Genomic DNA, 27,282 nt, shown 5'->3' on the forward strand with positions numbered 1-27,282 from the left:
GGGTGCCTGCCAAGAACTTGAGAAAAATGGTGCAGAAGTGCCCCCATCAGTGTGCAGACAAAATCCTGTCCCCAGAACTACGATGGGAAGGTTTTATGAACAGAATTTCTGGATTTGTAGTTTGGGATACTTGATGAATATCTCAGTTGCCATATTTAAATATCAGTTAGACACCTCAGTCTATGCAAGGGAAATGTAATGCTGGCCTATTTATTATTATAAAATAGAACCAGAGACTTTTTGGCTAGCCAAGTCTATCTAGTCTTACATATAAGTTTCTGAGGCCCAGTAAACTGAAACAAATTGCCCAATTCACACAGCCAGTGAGTTGAAGACTAGGTTTTTTGATGGGGAATTCTGCAGTAACACTAACTGACAAGGATGGTACTCTCCCTGATGTCTGGAGGAAGACATCTCCAGATACCGGGTACTATTCGGAGAACACGTACGATGCTTATGCCAGGCACCGTTCCAGGAGCTTCACAGTAATCACGCAATCTTCTTCTCAGCCTTCAGAGGTAATTATTTTTATTCCCATTTCACAGGTGAAGAAATTGAGGTAGAGAGAGGTTAAGTAAAATGGCCCATGTAACATGGGTAGTAAGTAGGGAGGATCAGGGAACATATTCAAAATCATGAAGTCTGTGGCCCGCCCCTTTAACCACTCTGCTAACTACTATGAACAGCAAAGACATAGCAGCAGCAGGCAATTCAGATCTTCAGCTCCTTACAAAATACAAGTTATGTGGAGATAAACTCTTTATGGGAGGAACACCTGTCTTATAAATATTACTATATAAGACCTAGTTGGCTTACCTACTGAAAATTAAAATCACCCCAGTGCACTACATATATATACAACAGAACTGGACAGATTCAAAATAATTTTGGTTTTTGAATCATTTCAAAATAGTTATTTCCTAGAAGGACATATTATTGCCTTCTGGCACAAATCAAAAAATGAAAACATATGATCTGAAACTGTGAATCTTAAAGTCCCCCAGTCCTTGTGTTTTGAGCTAAAAATGCCTCTAATTTTAATTTACTTGTCTGTGCCATAGTGTGTCCATGAATTTAGCCAATAAATTTCATGACAGTTTTAGCTTCACTGAGGCTGAAACCTACATAAAAGTTTACTGCAAAATATACGTGACTCCATATGGATAAAATCTGGTGACAAAACAAAGTGAGGTTACTCACAGCAGTGGGTTTGGGTTCATAAACACTTCTCTTCTGTCTGCTGTCTTTCTTAGAGTAGCCGTTGATTTTGCACTCATAGCATGCTTCCGGGGACAGAGCGTTCTCTTCGTCCACTTCTGCATCCATTGACAGGTACTGCCCTTTGTTAAATCCCATTCCTGAGACACAGTGGCTATTTGCAATAGGATGCAAGGTGATGTTAGACTTCATTATAATGTGGACTACTGTTTCCCAGAGGTAGAGCAGAGATTTTTCCAAAATAAGAAACCCACAAAGCAAACCCTAAGATCATAAATATAAAAACCTAATAGTCTTGGTAACTCTTTTCTTCAACACTTAATACGTGAGATTCTCCTTTATTTTGAAAAGCAAAATTCTTCTAAGAGTGAGCCCCAAGTTTCCCCAATTTTCAATCCTAATTAGACTGAAGCACTATGTGTAGTTAAATCAAGAAGATAAAAGCAAAGTATGAATTTCCAAAGAGAGTGCCGGAAGTTCTTTTGATTCAAAAGCCTGAAGCCTATGTTTGCTCCTCACAACAAAGCTCTCTGCTTTACCAACTGAGATTTCTGAACTCCAATTCTGGTTAGTGACAGACTCAGCGAGTTGGCTCTAAATGACCCTTGTCTACACCAAGACTTCTGTTTCAAGCATTATTATGTACCCACAGTGGACATACTAGTTCACGACCCTCAGTGTCTGACTCACACACTGCTCCTTCTGAGGAGGGTGACCCTGATTGACTCCTAAACTCTTATCGTCTATGCTGTTGAGCACTGGCTTCCTTGAAGGAAGGATGCAGGTGGCCAGCACCTCATCTGCAGCTGATAGGACTTCAGACAGCTGCACTTGGGAAAGTGCAACTAGTTGGAGGGAGCCCAGCCTTGTGGAGACAGTGTCACACCAACCAGGTGCATCCTCTCTGTGCAACAAAAAACCAGATGAGCAAAGACAGGAACAACTCCTTCCTCAGGGAGCATGGAGCTAGCACCTGCCAAAATTCACAGAAGAATCTGGGGTGAAGCCATTTCCATTTGTACTTCTTAACTCAGGTGTCTCTGACAACACGTGAGCCACAGCATTTTTAGACAACTGCTTGTCTCTGGCCTTGAGGGATCCAACTGAATCCACTCAAGCCATTTTAAGAGGCAAGAGAGTGATACCTGTACACACGTTCGAGTCTTATGCTCACCACAAAGGAGGTAATCCACATGCCTTCTTCCATGTGCTTCTTCTTCCATGTGCTTCCTCCTCCCATTACCTAAGTGCCCTGATCAATGCTTTTCCCTTGTGGGCTTTTAATCACCGTGCACTCCCCCACCCAGTGCCGGGCGGCCAGGCGGCCTGAACACAGGGAGGGCAGCCTGAGCTGGACCACGCTCGCCTTCCTGTGTGCAGGGAGGTGGAGGGCCTTACCCCTGTCCCACTCTGTAGTAGCCAGGTGGGCAGCCGCAGAGGTAGCCCCCTTCCGTGTTGGAGCAGCCGTAATTGCATGGGTTCTTGGAAGACGAGCACTCGTTCACGTCGTGGCAGGCACTGGAGAACTGGTCGAAGGAGAACCCAGAGGGGCAGGCGCACTTGTAGCTCCCCAGGGTGTTGTAGCAGGAAGCAGAGCCACAGGCATTTGGATTGGAGCACTCATTCTCATCTATGAACATAAAGCAAGAGACTCTTACAAGGGGTAGGGGCAGTGGGGCAAAGAAGAGGCTGAGTTTCAAAGTACCTATAGTTTTACAGGGGAAATAGCTCTAGAACCGTATTTTTAAAATGTTTACCCTGATGGTCAATTTGCAAAGCCTATGAAATTTAAAAAAACACAACAAGACCCAACAAATCCCCCTAAATTATGACTTAAACAAAACCTTGCCCCGCCCGTTTATATTCTGTTTGTACTAGGTTTTTCTGAATACCCTGGCAGCCTCTGGGGACAGATATTTGCAGTTTGACTACTGAAGAACTCTTCTATTCTCTTATCAGAAGGTTACTTCAAAAGCCTATACTTCAGACAGATTCACAGAGACAGAAAGAAGAGTACTAGTTGCCAGGAGCTGCGGGAGGGAGAAATGGAGAATGACTTCTAATGGGTATGGGGTTTCTTTCTGGGGGGATGAAGATGTTGTGGTGTTGACGTTTGCACACTGCTGTGAGAATACACTAAAAACCACTGAACTGTACATTTTAAAAGGTGAATTTTATGTCAATTTTTTAAAAGCCTCTATTTATATCTGTATTTTTATCCATTCTCCCAGCAATTCCCAAAGCCTTCACTATACATGGAAAGAAAAACAGATAAAAAATTTAAATACCTTAAATGAAAATAACTGAAATAAACATTATTTAATTGAACCTTCTGAACCAATAACCTCATACACTTTTAACACTTGAGAATGCATCAAGTGCAGACTTTGCCTTCTGACATGGGTTTGCACCAAGCCATCAGCTGACATAGGTTTTACTAGTTTAATTACTCACATTATACCATAGATGCCTGACAGCAAGATAATTACAGGTTGATACTTTCAGCTGCTCTTATCATTTTTACAAATTCAAAGCTTGATTGTGCTTTTAACTTTGGAGACGACAATTTTGCTCTTAACTAACTGGTTGATACCTATTTTGTGGCTTGACCCCTGTGGGCTTATTATTATAATCCAAAAGTCACCCTGGGCACCAGTCACATTTGGTCCGTGGAATTCTTTCAAATTCTCGTGACTGCACTGGAGCATAGTTTGTCTGTTTACCTAATACCTGACAAGTCTATGTTTCAGCCCATGTGGGGAAACAGGCCCATTTGCAATTAGGCATACCCCTGGGACACAGCAGCTACAGGGAAGTGCTTATCTGCAGAAGCTCAGTGAGATTTCGGAAGATGCAGATACAGTCTCAGTGAAGAGGCCTCTCACACAGGAAATTAAACTTCATTAACTACGGCACAGAGGTTATTGAGAGAGCCGATGTTATTAGGCACATTTCTGTATCGTGATTATAGTTTCAGAATTAAACCAAACTGCCAAATGTAGAATTCTTTTTTTTTTTTTTTTTTTTTTTGAAATCATATCAAATATCTTTGCCAACTACAATGGTATGAAACTAGAAATCAATTACAAGAAGAAACTGGAAAAATACATGGAGACTAAACAACATACTACTAAACAATCAATGGATCAACAAAGAAATCAAAGAGAAAATTTTAGAAACTAAAGTTTCTTTTTTTTTTTTTATTTTTTTTATTTTTTGCGGTACGCGGGCCTCTCACTGCTGTGGCCTCTCCCGTTGCGGGGCACAGGCTCCGGACGCGCAGGCTCAGCGGCCATGGCTCACGGGCCCAGCCGCTCCGCGGCATGTGGGATCTTCCCGGACCGGGGCACGAACCCGTGTCCCCTGCATTGGCAGGCGGACTCTCAACCACTGCGCCACCAGGGAAGCCCTGTAGAATTCTTAATTACTGGATATGAAATGTGCTATGATTACCTAATATGTACAAATTCTTAGCCTTCATTTCATGGGGAGAAAGTATATGAATAAATTCTTAATAACCAGGCTACTTATGACATAAATATAACTATTTTATTTCTACATATGAAAGACTTGGAATTCTGCCTCAAAGGCTCATCTGCTTTTATAATTAAATCTGACATTTATATGTGGTGTTTCTCTCCTAATGGAGAATGTGAGTTAGGTTATAATTTAACAAAATGATCCTGCTATGAATATAGTATTCGACACTGTGTTAGGTAGAAAAATTACCAGGCAAAACCAATTAGTTGAATAAATTGCTTTTAAACATACCACTGACAAGAACATTTTTAAATAGGTAAAATTTTTGGAAGCACCAGGATAGACTTCACATTTATATGATATGAACGTACATCACAGCATAATTCTATAGGCTTAGGTAATCTGACTTTGAAAATATGTTCCTGTTTGAGACCTACTTTGAGCTGACTCAAGCCTCGCTAAACCATGTTCAAGTTATTTTGAAAAGGACATACAAGGAACTAGAAGTTGCTGACACCACATAACCCAAAGCTTCATATACTAAGAAGTAATCATATGCAAATGTTAATAATATTCCCTTATTTTCAATTTGGAATAATCGTCATGCTTGCATATATTTGAGAATGTTACCTAAATCTGTACAATCTATGTACCAGAATGTTATAAATGTTCTGTGGTAACTGGCTGGAAACTTCTGAAAGTATTCATTTGAATTAAAAACTTTTTTCATTATTAACACTTACAAGAACTGTCATTTTTCTTAAATTGGTAGTAGTATTAACAACACTGTAGGTTTACAATTTAATATTACTTAAGTTATCTGATGCACTAACACTTTTGTCTTTTTACAAGGGGACCCCACTTAAATCTGTCTGAAATACTTCATACTATATTCCCCCCCCTCAAACATATGAATAACTGAAGATATTCATACCCATAGTGACAGATAAAAATGATTTGTGGCCTTTCGATTTGCATTTTGCTTGTTATTTTGCTAACTTGTTGCTTTTATTAGTTCCCAGTGGGTTGTTTAATTCTCTTACTGCCATACATTTGAGTTAAAATTCCAACTGTGTTCTGTGGGTTCAAGGAAAGAAAGTCAGCAATTTTATTAGAGACCAGCTGGACTGCTCAACCCTGCACAGAAGAATCTCGAATCTTTCAAATTAAACCCCTGCTTCATCTTACTTACCAGGGGCCTGCTGGTTACAGAGGCCCATTTTAGCAGAGCAAGCTAACAAATTAATTCTCGCAGTTGGGGATATCTGCTTATGTATCTTTAGCTTTGAACTCATCTTTGAAACCACTTAGCCCTCTGCCCATGGGGGTCTCTCCTGACTAGGAGGCACACTGGCCTCTGGCTGGACTCCAGCGTGAGCTGCTTTGAGGTGACTGCCTTGCTTAAGTGCCTATTCCAAGGATCCCACCAAGAACTGGGATACACCACATAGCCCTGACTTTAAGTCAGACCAAAGTCAGTGAAAACCTGTGCGGCTATTTTCGCACTAAATGCTTACAGATAGAAACTCCAGGAAACTGAAAAACTTAGAAATTGAGTTGATACTCCATACATGTTCCTATTTCCACTTATGATCACTTTAGAAACAAGAATTTTAGTTAAGCTGACACGTGTGAAATATCAGAAGATCATTCTTTTGCTTTAAGTTCTGTAGAATTAACCAAGAAGCCGGCGGTATTAACCAAATAGAGGGTTGGGCCTCACATTTTATAAACACAGTAAAATCGTTTCACACTGTTTTAATAGCTATCTAAAAAAGTACCATTCCCTATGTTCTGAAGAGTGTGCCTACACTTTATCTCTGTTTATGAATCAACACATCAGGGCATAACAACTTCTGCGACATTTTTTTTTTCTATGAAGAGAAAAGAAGTAAACTAAACTTACGAAGTTATTTTGATTGGCTGCCTAACTCATCATTTTGATAATCCTTTCAAACTCTGTCCTTAACTCCTAGATCATTAGTGGTTTTTGCATTTCCCCCACAAGTGTCTATTTGTGGTGTGGCTAAGCATCTGTCTTTAACCTGGCACAAGGCCACAGCAGACTTGCGATGACTTTCAGAGTTGCATTTCCTCCTTTGAAATGTGTCTTGATTTTCTCAATTCACTAAACTGTCATTAGAAATTTCTTTCGAGAAGATCACCAAGGATAAAATCAGGTTAATGTATTTAGTGGATTGCTCACAATAAAATATTTGAAATACACGTGGGGTAATTTAAATGACTACAGAGAAACAGGACGTACCCCGTTGTTTCTCAGCAGGACCACTGTTCCCCTTTCTGTTCTGCTGTGCCAGCATCTAATGTCACACTGTGTCGGATGGTGCCTCTATTAAGGGCATTCAAATGGAGCCAAGAAATTAGGCATATGCTAACTAAGTTAGCCAGCTATTCAAGGAGAGAGTAATGTTCTCTTTGATCAATCTCTCCTTAAAAGGAGAATTTCCATGACTCTATCAAGTGCAAGAAAGGGAGCGGAGTACCTACAGATTTTATTTTATAAACACTTTTGTATGGAGTTTTCAACAGAATTTGCTGTAACTAGGTACTTTTTCTACCTTAAAATCCGTTAGCCCCTTCATTAAATATGTGACTGGAGAGCACAGATGAATGGTGCTCATTAAGTTGATCTGAATCCCTTTAGATTTATATGAGGGGGATGGATGGGCAATCCTTCAACCCCAAATCAAAAGATACTAAATTACCGATAAAAACCCTCTGACCTTAACAAGTGAGGATGATGATTCTTGACACCATCTTCAGAAACTTAGAATTACACCTAGCAGAAAATTAAAATTATGAAAGCTCTAGTTGAGTTACCATTTAGGTACTTAACATTTTTATTATGTATATTTTCAAATACACACACGTACAGAGACTAGTTTAATGGATCCCCATGCATCAGTCCTAAGTACTGGTTTTTAAGTTCTAGGGTTTAAAGGCTACACTGAAATGCCAGTCTTTATTGTTCGTTCTTTTTACTCAAAGATACTTTAAGGTGAGAAAAGCAGATGCTGTGTAACAAGCGAGTGCTCACCGACACACTGATTCCACTGGTAATGCTGAATGTATCCTTGAGGGCAGCCACACCTGTAGCCTCCCAGGATGTTCTGGCAGCCATGCTGGCACCTATGGTTTCCATCACATTCATCAACATCTGCAAAAACAAACCCGGCAAGATCTTTATGTAACCTTTCTTCTACTATTCTTAAATGAACTCCAAACACAGCCTGGGGTAACTATTATCACAGGAACAAACAAACAAGACATACTGAGGGGCTGTGATTTTTCCAAGTCACATGGTTATTAATCAGTGGTGGTGCAGAGAACGGTTCTGAGATAAGAAACCACATCATTCTTATGCTGTCCACCAGCCATGCCACGTCAGTGCTCTAAATAACAACTTAATGTCAGCAAATCAACCATAGCAACCACAAATTGTGGTTGTGCATTTTGGATGGATTAACTACATACGGTATGATTTATTTGGTAAATGATATAAATATCTTTGCATTATATATTTCAGTAGGTTCAAAAGTGATTGACATGTAATCCTCATTTTTGGGAAGATACAAGCACTACAGAAATACCTAAAAAGTATAATGGTTTGCACACAAAAAATTTTATTACCATTCAAGATTAATTAGATGCAAATTTAAAGTATTCTGAATATGTTATTTTTAGACACGATATAGTATTATGACACATATGGAATAATTTCTTTGTTCAGACATGCATACTCTTCTGGAATGACAACTGAGGCTTTGAAACCTACCCATAAAAAGTGAAATGAAATTGGCATGTCTGATGTATGCGTAACAAATTTATATGGATAATTAATAAATGATATCTTATGTGGATGGTTACAAGCCAAACTCACACATGGCAAGCAGCTGTATGTTCAGAATACTTTCAAAGTCTCAATGACTTCGAATACAAAATATTAAAATAGAAAATTTTTAAATTGAATTTTTCTTGGTGGAAAATTAGATACATATAAAAGTCCTATAATTCTTAGAGTATATTAAAAACTTTGAGTAATTCTTAGAGAATATTAACAATTTTGAATATATTTCTAGAATTCAAAATCATATATTTCTAAGAATAATTAATTAAAGGGTGACTAATATCAATAAAGACATAAATTACAATTGTATATAAAAATATAAAGGGGATGTATATGCTCTCAGAATCTCTGGCATGAGCATTTTGTAAAAGCTACCAATCCTAGTACATCTGTCTCATACGCTAGCACTTGCAATGGAAATACTGAAGAACAATATAATATTTTATTGACCACAGGCAAATTCTTATTTTATTCCCACTTAAATGCTCCCTTGGACTTAATAGGAAATACCTATTGTGACAGAGACTTTATAGGAAATGCACTTTATAGAAAAGAGAGTGAATCAGGAGTCTCAGACCAAATAAAATCGCCATCAGTTTTCCCCAGAGCTTTCTGTACATTTTTTCGGTTCTCTATAATTCGTTCTTTGTCTTACACGTAACATTTACAAATTCAAGTATCATGGAACAGACATCCAATTTTTTTCTGGTATACTCATACACTACTGTAAACTAAATTAGGTACAGAATTCTTTTTCAGTTCAATTCTTTTTTAGATCAGTAATTAGGTAAACAGTTACTTTAGAAGCCAACTTGTACTCACAGAATTTTTGTTTCATCACATTAAGGTTTTCCTCTGCCCCCAAAATGATATATGAAAATTTATGAAAAAAAATCAATTTCTGGGTTTTATTTTGTTAATTTTTTTTTCTTTTGAGATGATCTGAATTGCTCATTGAGTGGCTTGGAAGTTAAAAGAAAACAGTTTGCTGTATTAGAATAAGAATATTTGAGTAAATAAACTCACCTTCACAGTTCAGTCCCGTGGCATCAAGAGAGAACCCTCTTTGGCATTCGCAGCTGAAACTTCCAGGGGTGTTTTGACAGATTCCTTTTGCTCCACAAAGTGAAGGCTGAGACCCACATTCATTGTTGTCTAGCAAAGCACAAAGTGGGAGAGCGTCAAGCTTCCCAATTATTATATGACTCAAATTTTACTACATGAAGTAAAAAGTGAAGTATGAAAGCCTAAGTTTCATGATGTGAAAACAGAATTTTAGGGAAACGTATACCATTATTCATGGTCATGTTAAAAGCAAAAATGGTCATAAAAAATATATTTCAAGAGATTTGAAATTAGAGCATATTTTGGGTCAATTGAGGACATGGTTTTCGATAGTACAGACTGAAAGTCTCTTAACCTGTGTGTGTTCTAACATAAAAAAAAAAAAAAACCCCAGCATGTTCATTAGCATGTTCTAAATTATAGTGAGCCTTTAATCATATTTTATCTGAACAAACATGGTTATATTTAGAATGCAATATAAAGACATTGCCTGGAATACACCTTGTGTGCATGTGCTTGGACTATACAGGATTTTTTCCTTTGCATATTGTTCTAGTGAAAAAATATATATATTATTAACAACATTTTTAGACCACTAAGTATGAGGGATTGGTTTTAATGTAAATACTGAGCCATTATTCTACCGTTTTTTAAGTACAGTTTTAGGCTTCTACTAAAAGTTTGCAAAATTTCCCTTTTGTAGTTTTGTCTTACCAATACAAGCAGTGTGATGCTGTGTGAAACCAGGTGGACATTTACAGGTAAAACCTCCCAGAGTGTTGACACAGAGGAACTGGCAGTTGTGCTGTTTGGTTTGACATTCATCAAGGTCTGCAATGAAAGAGAAGCCTATGAAAATTGGAGCAGAGTTATCTGGCTTTGCCTCCTTTCTCATGAAGCCACCAGGAGTATTTTGTCTAGATTTTTGTTGGAAGCTTTGTAGATATCCATATGCAAATGGCAAGGGGTTTCTTTTCACATACTTAAGCAGCATAAATATTATGGGCTACAATGATAGGATGGCTAAGGTAATACATACCACAAAGTTTTCTTAAAATAAAAAACTGAAAGGATGAATCATAGTGGTGTTCGTGAATTGTTCTCAAAACTAATATCCAAAGGTTATAATTCTTGTATTTAATGCACAGTTTAGTACATGGCTGGTCACTTATTTCTATTAAAGAAGGGATTAAACAAAAATAAAACAGAATCTGAAAATTGATGAAGGTCTTAACACAAACACTGAGTCAGGTTCTCAGGATCCAAATGAAAACACCATCATAAATACCAGAAGAAGCAAAAACACAGCATCTATAATTGTAGTCATAAATGGAACAAGTATTTGAACTATACTGATAGAAAACTCAAAATCTGATTTTGGTTGGATTGGAACTTAATATGGGAAAATACATTTAAATAAATTCACAGAGCAATGTAAGATGCAGATAAGACAAATTATTTTAAAGCTTAAAACACACACACAGTTGCACTCAAATAAAAATAACTATAAACAACGTGCAATATTAAATTGACTCATAATGGTTCACTAAGTAGAGCCAAGAGAATAATATTGCTTCCTATTATTTTATTCTATGTGTTTTTTGGTATTTCTTGGAAATAAAACTTCATCTTCTTGAGAATAAACTGTATTTCAAAAATTTAATTAGACAGGACTTTCCTCAGTCCATTATTTTCATACCGATGAGGTTTACTATAAAATTGAACATATGAGTATAGTATTGAAGCTCTTTTAATTATCTAATTTAGTTTGATAATTACTACTAATACTATGGAAGCAAAAATTTAAATTTACCTATTCATTTTCAATCTTCTGCAGTAAACGTGTAATAAAGACAGTTTAGAGAAATGAAATCTCAGATAAGCAACAAAATAAATATTATTTTAGTTGTTCAATCTCTCCCTTCACCATAGCTTTCTGTATTATTTAATTTATTTTTCAGTTTGTGTGGTTTGCTGTAAGAAGCAAACCACTGGTAACCCGGGTTTTAATTCTCTCTGCCTCCTGGCACGTGTCCTTTGGTAGAATTTTCTATGAATCATAAAACGGTCACTAGGAAGACGTGCTTTAGTGAAGGTGAGACACACAGTATCATCCCTGATTAGCTGACTTTGAATCTGAAAAAAGAGAGGGTCACAGATGCAGACTCTTCACTCACCTTTGCATGTCTTTCCGTCCTCCTGTAAGACATAGCCCCGAGGACAGGAGCACTGGTAACTCCCCTCGGTGTTCTTGCAGATGAAGTTGCAGGGTTTTGGGGACTGTGAACATTCATCAAGATCTAAGCAAAAGTGATGTGAGGATTAAATTATTGGTTAGAAGGAAAAACCAGTCCCTTTCCTCCCTCCATATTCTCACTTCGTCTTTTTCTTTTCGTCTTCAACTTAAAATGGAAAATAGAAACGAGGCACAGAACAGTTTTCTCTAAAGTAATTTACTGGTTTCCTCTGTCGAGCGTGTCTTGGGCAAATATTATAATATCTGGAACAACTGTCTGGGTTCAAAAAAATACACTAGATTTTTTTAGATTGGTGTACTTTGGTTTACAGCTTGAGAATCATAAACTTAAAAGCTAGAGTTTCTTTCCTTTGACACGTGGATGTGTCAGAAATTCTCAAACTCTCTTAGCTGACACTCCCCTAAGAATCTTTCGGCATCACAGACTGTGCTGGAAGTCTTCCACTTCCCCCTTCAGATGCAGTCCTCACCCTGGTCCACCCTGTTTTCGGGCCCAGGAGGCTGAACTGCACAGACACCATTAGCAGGCTCTCCTGCCCTCTGTCTTCAGGCTGGTCCTTAATTCCTCAATTCCCTCCTCACAAGATGGGATCAGAGGTCACAGATGCTCTTAAGGCAGGTCTCTGGGCAAAACTTCTTCCCTCTTCTAAGTTTCAATCTTTCCCTCCCTCTTTGGCCCAGAGGTGGTACAGCCCCAGCACTCAGCATTATCCCTTGTAGTTTCTGCCCACACCTTTATATACTGTCTCTTTGTCAAAAACAAGTCTCCGTAAACTGTCCTCATTTGAATATGCCACCTTCTTTCTGCCAGGACTCTGATAGCAAATCACCTCCATTTCCCCCATAAAACACATTGATTGATGCCCACAGAATGCTAAAAGCTCATGATTGATAGCCTAGTCTCTATCACTCTCTTGCCCAAACAAGTGAGTTGAATGTTTACTAAGATTTAGTTTGGTTTTTCTTAACCTTTTCATGCCAGGTATGCTTGTTATTAAAACAAGTTGATGTAAGTTGATGAAATATCAAGGAGAAAAGTTTTTTTTCTTTAATGAAAACTAAATGCTTTGGAAAGACTCAGAAAGGCAAGCTACCAACCCCCTCCAATTGTCATAGAATGGTGTCGATGAGACAATAAAATAAATTAGAAAAAGAGATTGTAAAAATGTAGAAGGTCTCTGTACTGAGACTGCTTTGCAACTGGAAATTTTAGATGATGCTTAATTGGTATATTTTATGCAAAAAAAACCACAATGAGAAACAAGCAAAAAGCACTCTCTCCATATGCAAACACACAATTTCACAATCAAAAGTCCTATTCTTTCATTAAAAGAATGACAAACAAACGTGCCTTTATACATTTTAAATTAAACATAAAATGTTGAAAATATATTTTTAATAATTTCTATGTTTCCCTAATTGTACAGACTTTTTGATGAATTGAACAATTCTGTGTCTCACATTACTAGACAAGGCCTTGGACAACTCCTATGATATTAAGAACCACATTACTGAAAGGAATGGCATCTTTTTAACAAAATGTACATTCCAAAGCGCCATAATAAAGATACTCTGCTGACAGTAAATGACATGTAGGAAACAACCACCCAGATGCAGAGACGCCTCGCCTCACCTTACCTACACACGAGGTTCCGCTGATGTCTGTGGTATAGCCAACCTTGCAGAAGCACCGGAAGGAGCCCATGGTATTAATGCACTGACCATTGGTGCAGAGATTTGGCATAACTTTGCATTCATCAATATCTGTGTGCCAAAAACCCCAAGGCAAAAACAAATGTAATTTAATACAGACGCAAGAAGAAAACTGGTTAGAAACTAAGAGAAATTAAGGAATTGACAGATCACTAAGAACCAACATTCATAATTTTGCTGGTGTACCTTTTCATCATTCAGTCCAGTGGCAACATGGAAGGGAGAGAAAAAAAAGAATCTGAAGTGATAGGGAGAGGTAAACAAAAGGGAGGCTATGTTGAAAGCCTCACTGAAGTCAACTCGTTCTGCAATCTAAGTATGAATTATGTTTTGGGAATCTAGAAAGCTACCCCTCTGAAGTTCAACCAGTTTGGAATTTGTGATAGTATACCATGGATTGGCTTTAAATTCACACTTGCATTAGACTGAAGAAAGGGTTTCATTAGCAAAGTAATCAAGCACAGGGTCGAGAATCTGCATAGTAATAGAGGAAAATAATATTTTTAGGACATTAGTATACTGATTGTACCAAAAAAATGGAAACTACTAATCATTTATGAGACCTGCTGGTTTGTAAATATGTTGCAAACAGAATGAGTTCCTGCGTACACTCAAACAAATGCGTTACACACAAACAAGCAACCTTTATTTAAATGAAGCAAATATAGTTCAGGGGTTATACATGGCCTTTGGGGTTAGACAGATATGTTCCATTCCTTGGTCCATCCCTTAAAAAGGCTGTGATCTTGGGAAAATTATTTATTGTTTAAACTTTGTGCTTCAGTTTTTATCTGTTAAAATAGGAATAATAATAGATTCTGCCTTTTAGATTTGATATGAAGATTATACCTTTTAAAGTCTCTGAAGCATTAGCGAAAAGCACATTCAACCACAACATACTCACACATATTTTAGATATTATTTTACTTCCTTCAAATTAATCTGAATTAATGTCCACTGTGTTAATAATATGCATGAATTTCCTCAACTCCTTACCTCTTCCATCAGTGGTATATCCTGGGCCATGAGGACATATCTTTTTGTACTGGGCAGTTCCAGGAAGTGGGCAGAGCTCACACTGGTGACCCCAGCCTCGCCCCCCATCGCAGCAGCATTCTGACTTTGTGACAAGGTTACGGCTGCTGGATGCCATCTGACACATGGTCTGCAATACCTCTGCAAAGCAGAGTCCCTGTCGATTGTCTGAAATGACAATGTAGTTAATAGGCATCAACGTCAAGGAACTGACACCTTGGTCTTCAAATTAAATAGGACAAACAATGTTCTCCTTAGAAACACTTTCTTAAGAGCTAAATAGTCTTTTAAGACAATGTTTAAGACAATGATTAGAGAGTTTTGTTGGAGATTAATTTCACGGAGTGTTCTTTCACTAAACACAGTTTATTAAATTTAATAATTAGTGAAACTCTTAAGAAATAGAAAATAGAAACTTACTTAAGAAATAGATTTGGGATTTTTCTTTTTTTTTTCATCTGCAGTTAAGTGATAGGAAACTACCATTCCTGTAGAATCCAGATAAAAGGAAAATCAAAGAAAATGACTTCCCTTTAAATAAGCAACTAAGCAAGAGGATTTGGTTTTGAAAAGCAAATTCTAGACTATGTTATAATTTTGGTACATATTGAATTAATCTCCTGTATTTTAGACATCTAAAAGACTGTTCAAACATTGGATTAAGTAGTTTTGTTATTATAAATAAAGGGATTTCACTGATATAAGTAGGCAAAGAGATCTTTTATGTGGTTTTAAGAACCGTACTAATGAACTGTTAATAATATGAACAGAAAAGAACACTTTTTCTGTAGGTTATCTTTTCTATTTCCAAAAAGGTCTAGATTTAAGACAATAGCCAATTTCTTGACTAATAATTTCCTAGGATTTGAAGCAGATGACAGCATTTTGAGAACAATCTGCTGTAGCTGAAATGTTCTATTTTTGCACCAAATCCAGTGATGAGTGCTATTTCTCTTTGTTTGCCTTAAATTTTACTACTCCATACTTTTACACATGCTCATAATTAACTAAAATGGTTTATGATGTATGCATGTTATCATTAAAATGTCTGAGACTTATATTTTCCAAAAGAAAATATTTTGTAAAATATTTTCCTGTACCATGAAATAAAAATCAACTTCCATTGCATTTTTGAAATGTGGCATACTCTTTAATATCATTAATACAGCAAAGCTTACCTTACATAGCAAATATTTTCTTTTGGAATTAAATTATCCCCTGATGTAAGTTTTACTAAAGTCACATTTTCCATAGAGCTTAATTAATCTTAATTTTGGAAAGACCATTTAAGATGGTTATTTACATTAAGCATAGATGTAGGTACAACACATACATAATAAGTCATTTTAATAGATGTCTACCTTTAAGGAAGAGGTACGTGGATTACTCAGATCGGGGAATCTGTTTAGCAGACAAGGATACATATGCAGAACTCTTCTGTGATGATGTCACAAAACAGATGTTTTCTTTACCAAGTAAAATATACTCGTTTATCAACTTACCAAGGCATTCAGTGCCTGAAGAGCTTGACTGAAAGCCTTCATTACACTCGCACCTATAGCTCCCAATAGTGTTAACGCAACGCCCATTTTCACAGATTCCTGGCTTGGTCCTGCATTCATTTTCATCTTTAGAAAAGCAAATAATGTGAATCATGAGTAGACTATAAAATTATAATTTACAAATTTTGTCTTCTAATGGGTTATATCATATTTAAAACTTCCCCACCAAAATACTAATATGATAGAATACTAATTTATTTTTAAATTTACCTCATCCTTCCAAGATGGGTTCTTTGTTAACAAAGTGTTTTTTTCCCTTTCTTTCTTTTTCTCTTCCTCTTTTCGGGGAAGAGGTGATATTTGATGGAGAATTAGAAAATTGGCCTCCAAAAGGGATTACTGACAAGGAGAGAAAGAACTCTGGGGAAGAGGATGCCAATTTATGTGATATGAGAGAGAGGCTGAGGGTGGGGGAGGGGGGGTAGGTGTTAGGGAAAGGTGGAGAGTAGGGTAAAAGGGCACTTAGGCCACAGATAAAGGACAAGTTCCTAGACTGACTTTGAGTAAAATCACAGGAGTGGAGTGGTGTGTTAAGGGCGGCTAATGGAAGAAAGAATCTAGGCCTTACTGCTCTTTTGGTTGGTGATAAATAAATAAATATATTAGAGCAAAATTGTTGTATTAAAATCCCTATATACTTACTTATTGTGTTTATTTGATATTTTGTAAATTTTGTTTGAGGTATTTTTCAAATCAATGTTGTCAGAAGCATGAGAACTCATGACAATTAAATCCTTCTGATTAATTGCTCCTTTCATGTCTATACTTTTCAGTCTTCAATATGTTAATATTTATTTTGCATGTGCTTGCTTTTTATTAGCATTTGCCTTGAATATCTTGCCTACCCCTTTATTTTCAATCTAGCTCACATTTTGATTTGGTACGTTTCTTGTAAAAAGCACCAAGCTGCATTGTAAAAGAATTTTTAAAAGTACATTTGCCTTTTAACAGAAATTTGAACTATTTCCAAACTGATACGTTTGGACTCTTGCCTGCCATTTTATATTATTTTATATTTACCATGCTATTGTCCCCTTCTCTCAATATTTCTTCGATCAGCCTAGTTTTCTCTGCCCTCCTCTCATCCCTAACTCATGTCTGGAAGTTGTAATCTTCTATTCTTCCAGTGGTAACCATGAAACAACTTCAACATACACTTTAATGAATATTTTTCTATTAATATCAAGAGGTATCTGGTTCAAAAGCTTCTGACCATAACGAGTACCTTGGTATGAGTTCTTTCTCTTCTCTCCCTGTGTCACCTGCCATGTTGATGTGGTCAAGAAAGTTTGGTTTGTTATGTTTTTGTTTTTATGGGCCACCAGCATCTATTTAAACCACATAATAAGGGTTACTGGTTTCTTGGCTTACCATTGCTTCACATATACTACTACTTCCTCTTGAATTAACTTTAAAAAAAATATTGGAATATAGTTTGGTAATCATTTCAGAGAGGGTATGTGGGTGATAAATATTCTACCACACATTTCTGACAATGTCATATTTTTGTTTGCTTTATCACTAGATTGGATATAAAATTTTAGTTCAAAATTATTTTTCCTTAGAATGTTTTGAAAATACTGATGCTCCATTGTTTTCTTTTACCCAGTATTAAGGTTCATTTGTAGGAAATCTGGTTTTGCTCTCTTGGGAGCTTTAAGGATTTTCACTTGCTCTTATTGTTCTGAAACTCACTGTGATATTTCTTGTTAAATATTTTTTTTCTTTTAGGAAACTTATTGCATAAATTTTAAAGTATATGCAAAAGTATTAAACTGAGTTATGGATTTAAAAAATTGTATAGTGTTTCTTATTTCTAGAATCTGAGGTTTCAAGGTCTACCTTCTTGATCTCATCCTGTCCCTAATGTTGATACCTTTATTTTGATTAGTATTTTAGCTGTCTGATTTGAATTACTTTTTTCAAGAAGGGCTTTTGTTGGATATACTGAGTGAGTTCTGCCATGTTTGATGATATATAGTACAGCTTTTATACTTGAAAGATAACTTGATGTATCTTAAAGTCTTGGATTACTTTTGCTTTCACACCTTTGGCACTGAGAATCCCTGAGAGAACTTGACAAAAAGAAATTACAATGGGGACTTCCTTGGTGATGCAGTGGTTAAGAATCTGCCTGTCAATGCAGGGAACATGAGTTCGATCCCTGGTCCGGGAAGATCCCACATGCCGTAGAGCAACTAAGCCTGTGCGCCACAACTACTGAAGCCCGCACGCTGCAACTACTGAGCCCACGTGCTGCAACTACTGAAGCCTGTGTGCCTAGAGCCTGTGCTCTGCAACATAGAAGCCACCGCAATGAGAAGCCCGCGCACTGCAACGAAGAGTAGCTCCTACTGGCCGCAACTAGAGAAAGCTCGCACGCAGCAACAAAGACCCAACGCAACCAAAAAAAAAAAAAAAAAAAAAATTACAACGGATCTCATGTGTAAGAAGAAGTCAGAATTGTAACAGTGTCTTCCATACATGTTATTTCTACCCATTCATACATTTTGAGAAACATATATTACTTTATAAACATGACGTAGGAGTCTAGGTTTAACTTGGTTTTCAGATCTTGTAAGAACAGTGTTTTCAGATCTTAGAAAAACAGTGTTTTTGAAAGAACCACTGCATAACCAAACCTCTAAGGTGATCTGTTTTAACTTTACTAAGTAGTGGATTTTGAATGAAATATCTATTAGATTAAAAGAAACTATGAAATCCAATTATAATCTGATGGGTTGTTGCAGACATTTAAAAATTAATTTAATATTACACACATAATTCAGGAATTCACTCTTTTGTAAAAAATTAAAATGGACACATAAAGTTGAATTCACTTCAGACCAGTAACCTCTAATCTCAATAGCGTCCCTGGATGTAATTCTTTTTCTACGAATTGGCGTTTATATCCTTTTTCTTTTAAATTTTTGCCCACTAATTTTAGCATCCATCTGGATCTTGTCTGCTTTAATGTTATATTTTTTGTAATTCAAAATGTATAACTGAAACATATCTAAAAAGACCTGATTGCTACAAATCTTAGATTTATTTTCTGTCTTTTTAAAAAATTTTCCTGACAATGCAAACAAATGTTGGGAAATTTCTCTTGAGCATAAGATTTTCCAAGTTGCCACAGAAACCTAGTAATGATAGAAAAGATTAATAATATTTTACAATTTGCATATTGTAAAATGAACTTAATAGAGTCTTTTAATTTTTAATCTATTTGGCTATTTGCAGAGAAAATAATACACCATATTTTCCAGTTTGATAGCTAAAATTCAGATTTGTCTGGTTGCTGAATACAGTAAAATGATATAATTACCTTATATTCCTCTTGATTCGTGTTATATCATCAATCATATTACTTTCAAATCATTTCTCTCTAATATATTCATTACACCAAATTTATTAAATATTCACAATGCCTTAAGTCACACAAATCATATTTTGCTTTTGCATGCACATCTTGTAACTAAATATATGTTATCAATAGTGAGAACCTGGAGTGTAATTTGTTGTGGAAGAAAGCATGCTGGCCTTGGGGAAAAGCTTTTGTATTCCAATATGATGTTGCAATTTAAACACAAAAATAAAGAATTAATGGTTAAAAATAAATAAATAAATAAATCTTTTCCTGTGTATTTACTGGCTTGCATATGTACCTACAGAAAACATATTGTATGATTTACAATGTTCTTTAAAATATGACACATTGTATATATTATTCTGTAACCAAATATTTAGAGTTATTTCTACTTCAGTACATACACATATCTATTTTATTCCTTTTAACTGCTCTGTAAGGTTTCATAGCATTGCCATGCCACATTTATTTAGCTGTCGTCCTGTGATGGGCATTTAGGTTGTTTCCTACTCTTTTTTTTTTTTTTTTTGGTTGTTACTACAATCAAAATTTAGTGGACATCCTCAAGTTTCTTTTCCTATGGTAGATTCATTTTTTAAAACAATTTTACTGAGGTATTATTTACTGGATATAAAATTTCCATTTTTAAGTGTACAATTCAATGATTTTTAGTAAATTCCGGAGTCGTACAATCATTGCCACAATCCAGTTTTAAAACGTTTCCATTTCCCAAAAGGATCCCCAGCGACCATTTACAGCCACTCTCCATTCTGACTCTTAGCACCAGGCAATCACTAATAGATTTATTTTAAGAAATACTATTATTATGTTATTTTTCCCAAATAAGAAATTATTAGTAATCTTCAAATGTTCCTCCAAAAATATCCACATTTTTCCAGGTATTGGAGGTTAAAAAGGGAGCACAGAAGATTCTTAATTAAAGAAGGGGAGCCACTTATTCTCAAGAAGGAGGAAGACTGTGTCGTGGGCTGCAGTGCCCCAGGCGACAACACTTTAGGGAATGAGTGCTGAGATACTGGATGAGGTGGCCATGACCAGCTTACACGGCGTGATACTTCAGTACACGTCATAAAATCATAACATTTCAAATTCCTGAGGTCATCTTGGAGCCCCAGCCTTACCTCCTCCCTTTATAGATGAATTAACTGAGGTTCAAAAACATTAAAAAATATGGCTAAGTCACAGAAATACCCAGCCTGTAACAGAGTTCTGGAGATTACCTGCCTCATTACTCTCCTAATTCATGGAGTGATACAAAAGCGAGAATATTAACTCATACTTTTAATTTTGCTACATAAGTAAGTAGCATTGTTTCAAGGAGTTTTTCCACACTTCTAAATTTAATGATTTAGATTTACAAGACAGAGAATTATGATAAACAAGAGGGCATATATTCTAGGACAGGCATAATCTCCACTGTATTATCCAGAACCTACTGTATTAGCATGGACCCTGAGATCGAAGAAATCTAGCTATATAGCACAGCCTTGAAACAGCTGGAAAATAGCTGGCTTGCAGTTAGGATGATTTGGGAATAGCGCTGTAAATCTGTCTTGGAGTAGGAGTATTAAATAAGAAGACACCATCCCATAAAGCCTTACCTACACAGCCTTCTCCGTCAGGCCTTCGGGTCATCCCAGGCGGGCAGATGCACATGAAGGTGCCAATCAGATTCTTACACATCATGCCCCTAGATTCACAGTCATGTAGCCCTTCAGCACATTCATCCAGGTCTATAAAATATTTTTAACAGGAAAAACATAGAAGTAAGAAATTTTCAGGAACTGGCTATTGTTTAGTATTTTTAAGTCACTTTTTTGGTCTTCTGGCTCTTATTATGTAACCGAGAAAGGAGGAGCCCAGTCTTTTTCAACTGTTGGTTGTATTCTAGATTTATAAAATTTCAGCATTGGTCCTAAAGATAAGAAGTTCAGGAAAGGGCTACCTTTGCTTTAATAAGAGCTCAAGAGTGTGACATCTTATTTTTGACTTGATTGGACAGACCAACAAGTATCTTGTTATCTAGATATGGAAATCTACCAGCAATGTTGTCAGATACATTTCTCTAAAGCTCTAGAAGAAGATAGCTGAGAACTATAAACTCATTAAAATATATTTCCAGCATGGCAAATAAAGTGCTAACTACTCCCCTGTCTGTGGCCTTACCTTTGCACATCTTCTGGTCTTCCCTGAGGGCATAGCCAATCGGGCATGTGCATTCGTAGGACCCGAAGGTGTTCATGCAGCGGAAAGCACACAACAGTGGGTTCTGGGCACACTCATTGATATCTGATCAAGAAAACAGGCAGGCATGTGCTCAGCCTAGAGTTCTAATTACCTGCTCAAATAAACACTGATGTATTTGCATGTAACTCATCCTCCAACAAATAACAACTATAAACTCTGAAAAAAATACAAAAACAACACCTCAAGTGGTTTTTAGCGGTGAGCTGAAAGTCAGCAACCAACAGGCAAGGAATAGGTTCTCAAGTTTTTTTTTTCCTGTGGATAGCACCAGTCCTGACAGCAGCACCTGGCAGCTAAATCTTCAGTAGAACCTTTCTGAGCTTCTGTCCAGGAGGATTCAGGGGAGCGAGCCTTGGGGCAACCAAGGCTGCTGAAGAATGAGGAGGAATCCCGGAAATGAGAGGACCAGAGGTAGAGAAATACCTTTTTCATTTTTTTGCGTAAACGCAGCCCAAGTTGCTGACTCAACCATGCACGTGCCGGCCAAAATCAAAGAAGCTAGCCACTAGGGTTTAAAGAGCAGAACTGAAATCTGAACCACTGTCCATAGGCCTGACAGTCCACTTTTATGTTTATCCAAGTTAACTGCCTGCTAAGACAAAAGCATCAATATTCTTCAAAATAATATAACTGATTCCAGAAGACATCATTCACAATATCCAGGGCATAATCCAAAATTACTTAAGAACCAGAAAAATGTGACCCAATCTCAAGGGAAAAGATAAGCAACTGACGCCAACTCTGAGAGGACCAAGATGCTGGAATTATCAGACAAGGGCTTTAAAGTAGCTTTTGTAACTATGCTCACTGAGATAAAGGGAAATATGTTTGTGATGAATATAATCATCAATAGAACGTCAGAATAGTATAAATAAAAGCTGAGACATGAAAAACCCTTTCTATATCAAGAAGAAATAATACTAAAGAAAAGTATCACTTGCCTTCACAATTCATCATGGGCCCTGGCTCAAAGCCTTCGTTGCAGTTGCATTCAAAACTCCCAATAACATTGGTGCATGTCCCATTTCCACAGGGATTGCCAATTGAACATTCATCGGTATCTGAAAAAGAAGAATAAGAAAGTGCCACAAAATCTGGAGAAGGTTTAGTTTTATAGGAGTATGCCCATGAATATCCATCTGGCCCTCACACATGTCCCAGATCTGTGCAGGGGACACATGACTCTTGCAACCCCCTTTGGCCTTGGCTGGCTGGCCTTTTTGCACAGGGCAGAGAACCCCGAGAGATCAAGTGCAATGATCTGAGCCTTCAGACAGCTGTGGCTTGCCCTAAAAAAAAAACACAAACCCAGGGAGGGATGTGGTCTTCTGCCACCAGAGCAGAAGTGGAAAGTCATAAAGTAAAATGGATCTCTTTCCCAGTTAGTGGTTTTGGCAATTGTAAATCTCTAGACACATCAGAGTTTGTATATTTGGTTGAAGGCAGAGGTTGGGCAACTCTCCCCATCTTCACATAAACCAGGTCTACTGGAAAATGTAGAATGGGAGAAGAAAGAGCAGTTACTAGCTACTTATCCTGGCTTTGTAAATCCCACTACCACCCAGCGTGCCTGAGAGACCTTTTGCTGAATATAAGAAAGAAGACAGAACTTTCAAAGTGTGAAATGTGGAGTCAGCACTTACCCACACAGCGTACTCCAGTGTAATCAAGGTTGTAACCCATTGGACATTCACAGCGAAAAGACCCATCTGTGTTGATACACTGACCATTTGAACAAATGCCAGGGCTCTCAAGACATTCATTGACATCTAAAATACAGAATCACCCATGAACTTTCTTACATAAAAAGATAAGCCCGATCTGTATATATCTATTCAAAAGAGCCTTAAAAATTTTAAAACATATAAACATTTATCAGAGAAATATATAATGTATTTCACATGTTACAACATAGTCTTATGATAAATATAGTGCATATGATAAATATATAATAAATATTGTATTTGTGCATTAAATGCAATATACTATGTTATACAGTAAAATCAGCATGATTATAAAATAAAGGTACAAAAATATACTTATGTAAGACTATAAAAATAAAATATATCAAACCGCACCTTCACGGGTATCATGAAGACTAGGAACAGTTCCATGGCCATAGGGACACAAATCCTGGAACGCCACTACAGAGAAAAACACAAATTACACATTATCAAAGAGTCTCAACGATCAGATAACTTAACTGATTATTGATAATACATGAAATTAGGCTTACTTCTCCTCTACGAGGCTGTTTTTAGTAAGAGTCTTTTTACTTTTATAATTTATTGCAAAAGCAACGCTGAGCATATTTAGAGAAGGTCACCTGAGCTTGTCCAGCTCCTCCCAGAGTGCCACCTATGGAGGGTGTCTGATTCTGTCTGCTTACTTGTTTAATGTTGGTCAGTCAAAGAGCCTCTCTGCCCATTACACACAGAAGCTACCTCTGGCCTACAGACCAGGCCAGTTCCAAGACTGCTGGAACAATCGTACCATTCAGCTGTGCCAACTAGATCTGTGAGGCTCTTGGTCTATTCCTGCAAATGGCTATTGTGCTGACTCAGCTTCTCAGAACTTCACGTAAGAGCCTGGGAGCCACAGCGTGGGATACAATACCCATGTGGGACTCCCGCAGCAATCTGGAGTATAATTTTCATCCCCTCCTTGGATCTCTTGCCCTGCACCTCTCAAATTCATTCTTTCAAAACAAGTAATACTAGCCTTGGGGGGAGAAATGAAATAACATGGTAAGTCCCTGCATGTACACATGTTGAATACAAAAGTTGAAAGAAGTTCCTGAGACTAGGTTGCTCACTGAACCATTAAAGTTTATAAGTGAGGGGATAATTTCATCCTCAAAATATTCATAAATTACATAGTCCAACTGGGTTCTGCCAGACAGTCCCAAACTAGTGCAAAGTAGCATTTTATGTAGTTGTTGCTCTTACCTTCATCATCTTTGGGGCACAGCTCACAGGGGTCCCCCCAGCCCTCTCCTGGCATCTTACTACAGCAGCATTTCGCCTTTGTGGTATTGAAAGCTTTGGGTACGGAACACTTTCCATTTTCAAAGTTTGTGAAACAGAAGCTCTGGCGAGTATCTAATCAAGAAAGCAAACATCACAGACCTCCTTACCGGTCATTTTAAAAGATGGAATAATTTGTACATAACTCTGTTTCCGACAGAACATTTCTCATGGGCTGAACATGTGATGAAGATTAGATTAGCAGTTAAAAGATAGGTCTGGAAATCCTCAATTGCTGATAACACTTGCCAGGTTAAACTGACCGCTCTGCAAAATTATATTTAATTATTTAAAATATTTACAATATTTCAATAATGTGCTTAGAAAATTTGACAAATTATGCTCAATATTAAAATGATTTCCATGCCTTTTTTTTCCCCACTGTTACATTATAGCCTAACAAAATCAATCTAGGTAATTTTCAGTAAGTTACATCATATCAGAAGCAACTCCTCACCAATGTACAAAAAAATCTATGCCAACAACAGAATGAAAATGATGAAACAAGAAAACAATTTTTCTTTTAGTATGAAGTTTTTTTAAAATGTAGAAACAGAGCCAATAATTCAAAGTACCTTAAAAATTGCCCAGTGCATATACATCTGAGACCTACATTTTAAACTTACAGATGATGTATTTGCCAGAGACATATATTTTTAGTGACAAACACTGAATCACGGCTTACTGTCTAGCTTTGAAGTTTAAGGGCCAATTATGACAGAGAAGCCATTTCAAAACTTACCGAAGCATCTCCGTCCATTATCAGACAATACAAAACCAGGGGGACAGATGCACTGGAAGCCCCCAGGAGTATTGGTGCAGGAACCAAAAAGACAGATGTTGGGATCTTCATCACATTCATTTATATCTGCAGAAGAGCAGGATAATTTATTGATTTAATAAAATCAAAACATTGTTCAATATTTGAAAATAAATAAATAATTTGTCCACACTCTAACAGTTCACTAGCCATTGGATATTTAATATGAAACAATACACTGCATTATGTATACATTTAACTTATCTTTAAAAAATAAAGTGTTACTGCCTCAAAAGTCAAAGATTACATCCAGTTTCAATCAACCATATGTCCCAGACTCCCAAGTCGGTCTCTGGCTCTCCAGACTTGACCCCTGGGGGTGTTTTTACATCCACCTGCCTACCTGACAGGACCACTTCAATGTCTCACAGGCATCGCATCCTCAGCAATGGTCCCCTTCTATGATGCCCCTCTCAGCAATCCACACTGGAGACCTGGAATCACATTTATTCTTCTCCCTGACCTTTCAACTTTCACATGCAAGCAGCATGTGGCCTGTAATTTCTATCTCCTCTCTACATTCAAACTCAACATCATTTGCCGCCTGGATTATCGCAAATCTCCCAGCTGGACTGCTGCATCTCCTTCTCTCCTCTTCACACTGCCACCAGGGCTGGTTTTCTAAAACACACACCTATTTGAAACTCTGTGCCTGTGGAACTAGGGGAACTCAGACATGTGTTGAGAATTTTATCATTTCCACCTGACCCCAGAATGGTTCCTTAAAATATACAAGGATTCCTTACCAGTGATGTTTGGCCTTTTTTCATTGGAAGTGCTTATTTAATGGGTTATTTTAACTAAATGAATAAACATTACACAATTTCAGGCACATTAGAACATAAGCTCCATGAGGACATGATGCGTCTGTCTGTCTGGATCACTGCTGCACCCTCAGCTTAGTCTTGCACAGTGTCTGGCACATTCTACATTCTCAATTTATATTTGCAGAATTTTAATGAGTGAGTCGTACCACATCATTTCTAAAGCAACCTGCAGTGCTCCATACTGCCTGCAGCACTGAGTGCAATCTTCTGAGCTGGCCAATGGATTCCCCTTACCACATCTGTGTTGCCTGTCTTTTCAAAATGCCTCCCTGTTCCATTTCCTTCTTTGATTAGTAAATTTCTATCCAACATTTCAGAGATACCTCAAATGTCACCAGTCCTTTGTGACAGGCTTCCTGACATGCCATCCTCTCACCACCACCATCATTATTCACAGCCTCCTACTGTGATCCCACATCCTGAACAGACCCCAGTACAGTGTCTGTCACGCTGAATTGTAAGGATATCTTTACAAAATGGGGTTTCTTATGAAATATGTCTTTTCTCTTAGGCAGTAAGTTACCTGTAGGAAAAAACTTCCTTTTTGTGTTTCCAGCACCTAAAACATGCTGTGTCCACTGTAATGTCCACTGAATGTCAGGATGGATTTATGTGTGTGTGTGTGTGAGTGTACATATAGTCACGTTAGGAAGCATTTCATCTAGGAAAATTGGTAGAAGAGATTCTATTGATAGGATGAAGGAAATATTCTTACAGTGAAGTAAGTTAGTTAAAAACCCATTCTTAAGACATGTGAAATAGTGATGCTGTTT

The 27,282-nt window shown here is 37.2% G+C and overlaps 1 protein-coding gene across 1 annotated transcript in view; it reads right to left on the reverse strand.

The window, feature by feature from the left end:
* FBN2 (fibrillin 2) overlaps positions 1 to 27,282 on the reverse strand; it is a 224,600-nt gene that overhangs the window by 2,710 nt on the left and 194,608 nt on the right. Inside the window, exons 49-64 of the mRNA XM_024120349.2 lie at positions 25,605 to 25,730; positions 24,785 to 24,937; positions 23,915 to 23,980; positions 23,480 to 23,605; positions 22,778 to 22,897; positions 21,756 to 21,878; positions 21,191 to 21,322; positions 16,139 to 16,264; positions 14,598 to 14,804; positions 13,527 to 13,652; positions 11,809 to 11,931; positions 10,346 to 10,462; positions 9,593 to 9,721; positions 7,757 to 7,876; positions 2,617 to 2,848; positions 1,201 to 1,372 (exon numbers count right to left, since the gene is read on the reverse strand). Of these exons, the coding sequence (XP_023976117.1) occupies positions 1,201 to 1,372; positions 2,617 to 2,848; positions 7,757 to 7,876; positions 9,593 to 9,721; positions 10,346 to 10,462; positions 11,809 to 11,931; positions 13,527 to 13,652; positions 14,598 to 14,804; positions 16,139 to 16,264; positions 21,191 to 21,322; positions 21,756 to 21,878; positions 22,778 to 22,897; positions 23,480 to 23,605; positions 23,915 to 23,980; positions 24,785 to 24,937; positions 25,605 to 25,730 (2,198 nt within the window). The remainder of the gene's footprint in view (positions 1 to 1,200; positions 1,373 to 2,616; positions 2,849 to 7,756; positions 7,877 to 9,592; positions 9,722 to 10,345; positions 10,463 to 11,808; positions 11,932 to 13,526; positions 13,653 to 14,597; positions 14,805 to 16,138; positions 16,265 to 21,190; positions 21,323 to 21,755; positions 21,879 to 22,777; positions 22,898 to 23,479; positions 23,606 to 23,914; positions 23,981 to 24,784; positions 24,938 to 25,604; positions 25,731 to 27,282) is intronic.

The sequence above is a fragment of the Physeter macrocephalus genome, chromosome 8 (assembly GCF_002837175.3).
Source record: "Physeter macrocephalus isolate SW-GA chromosome 8, ASM283717v5, whole genome shotgun sequence".
In the NCBI taxonomy this organism is placed as follows: Eukaryota; Metazoa; Chordata; class Mammalia; order Artiodactyla; family Physeteridae; genus Physeter; species Physeter macrocephalus.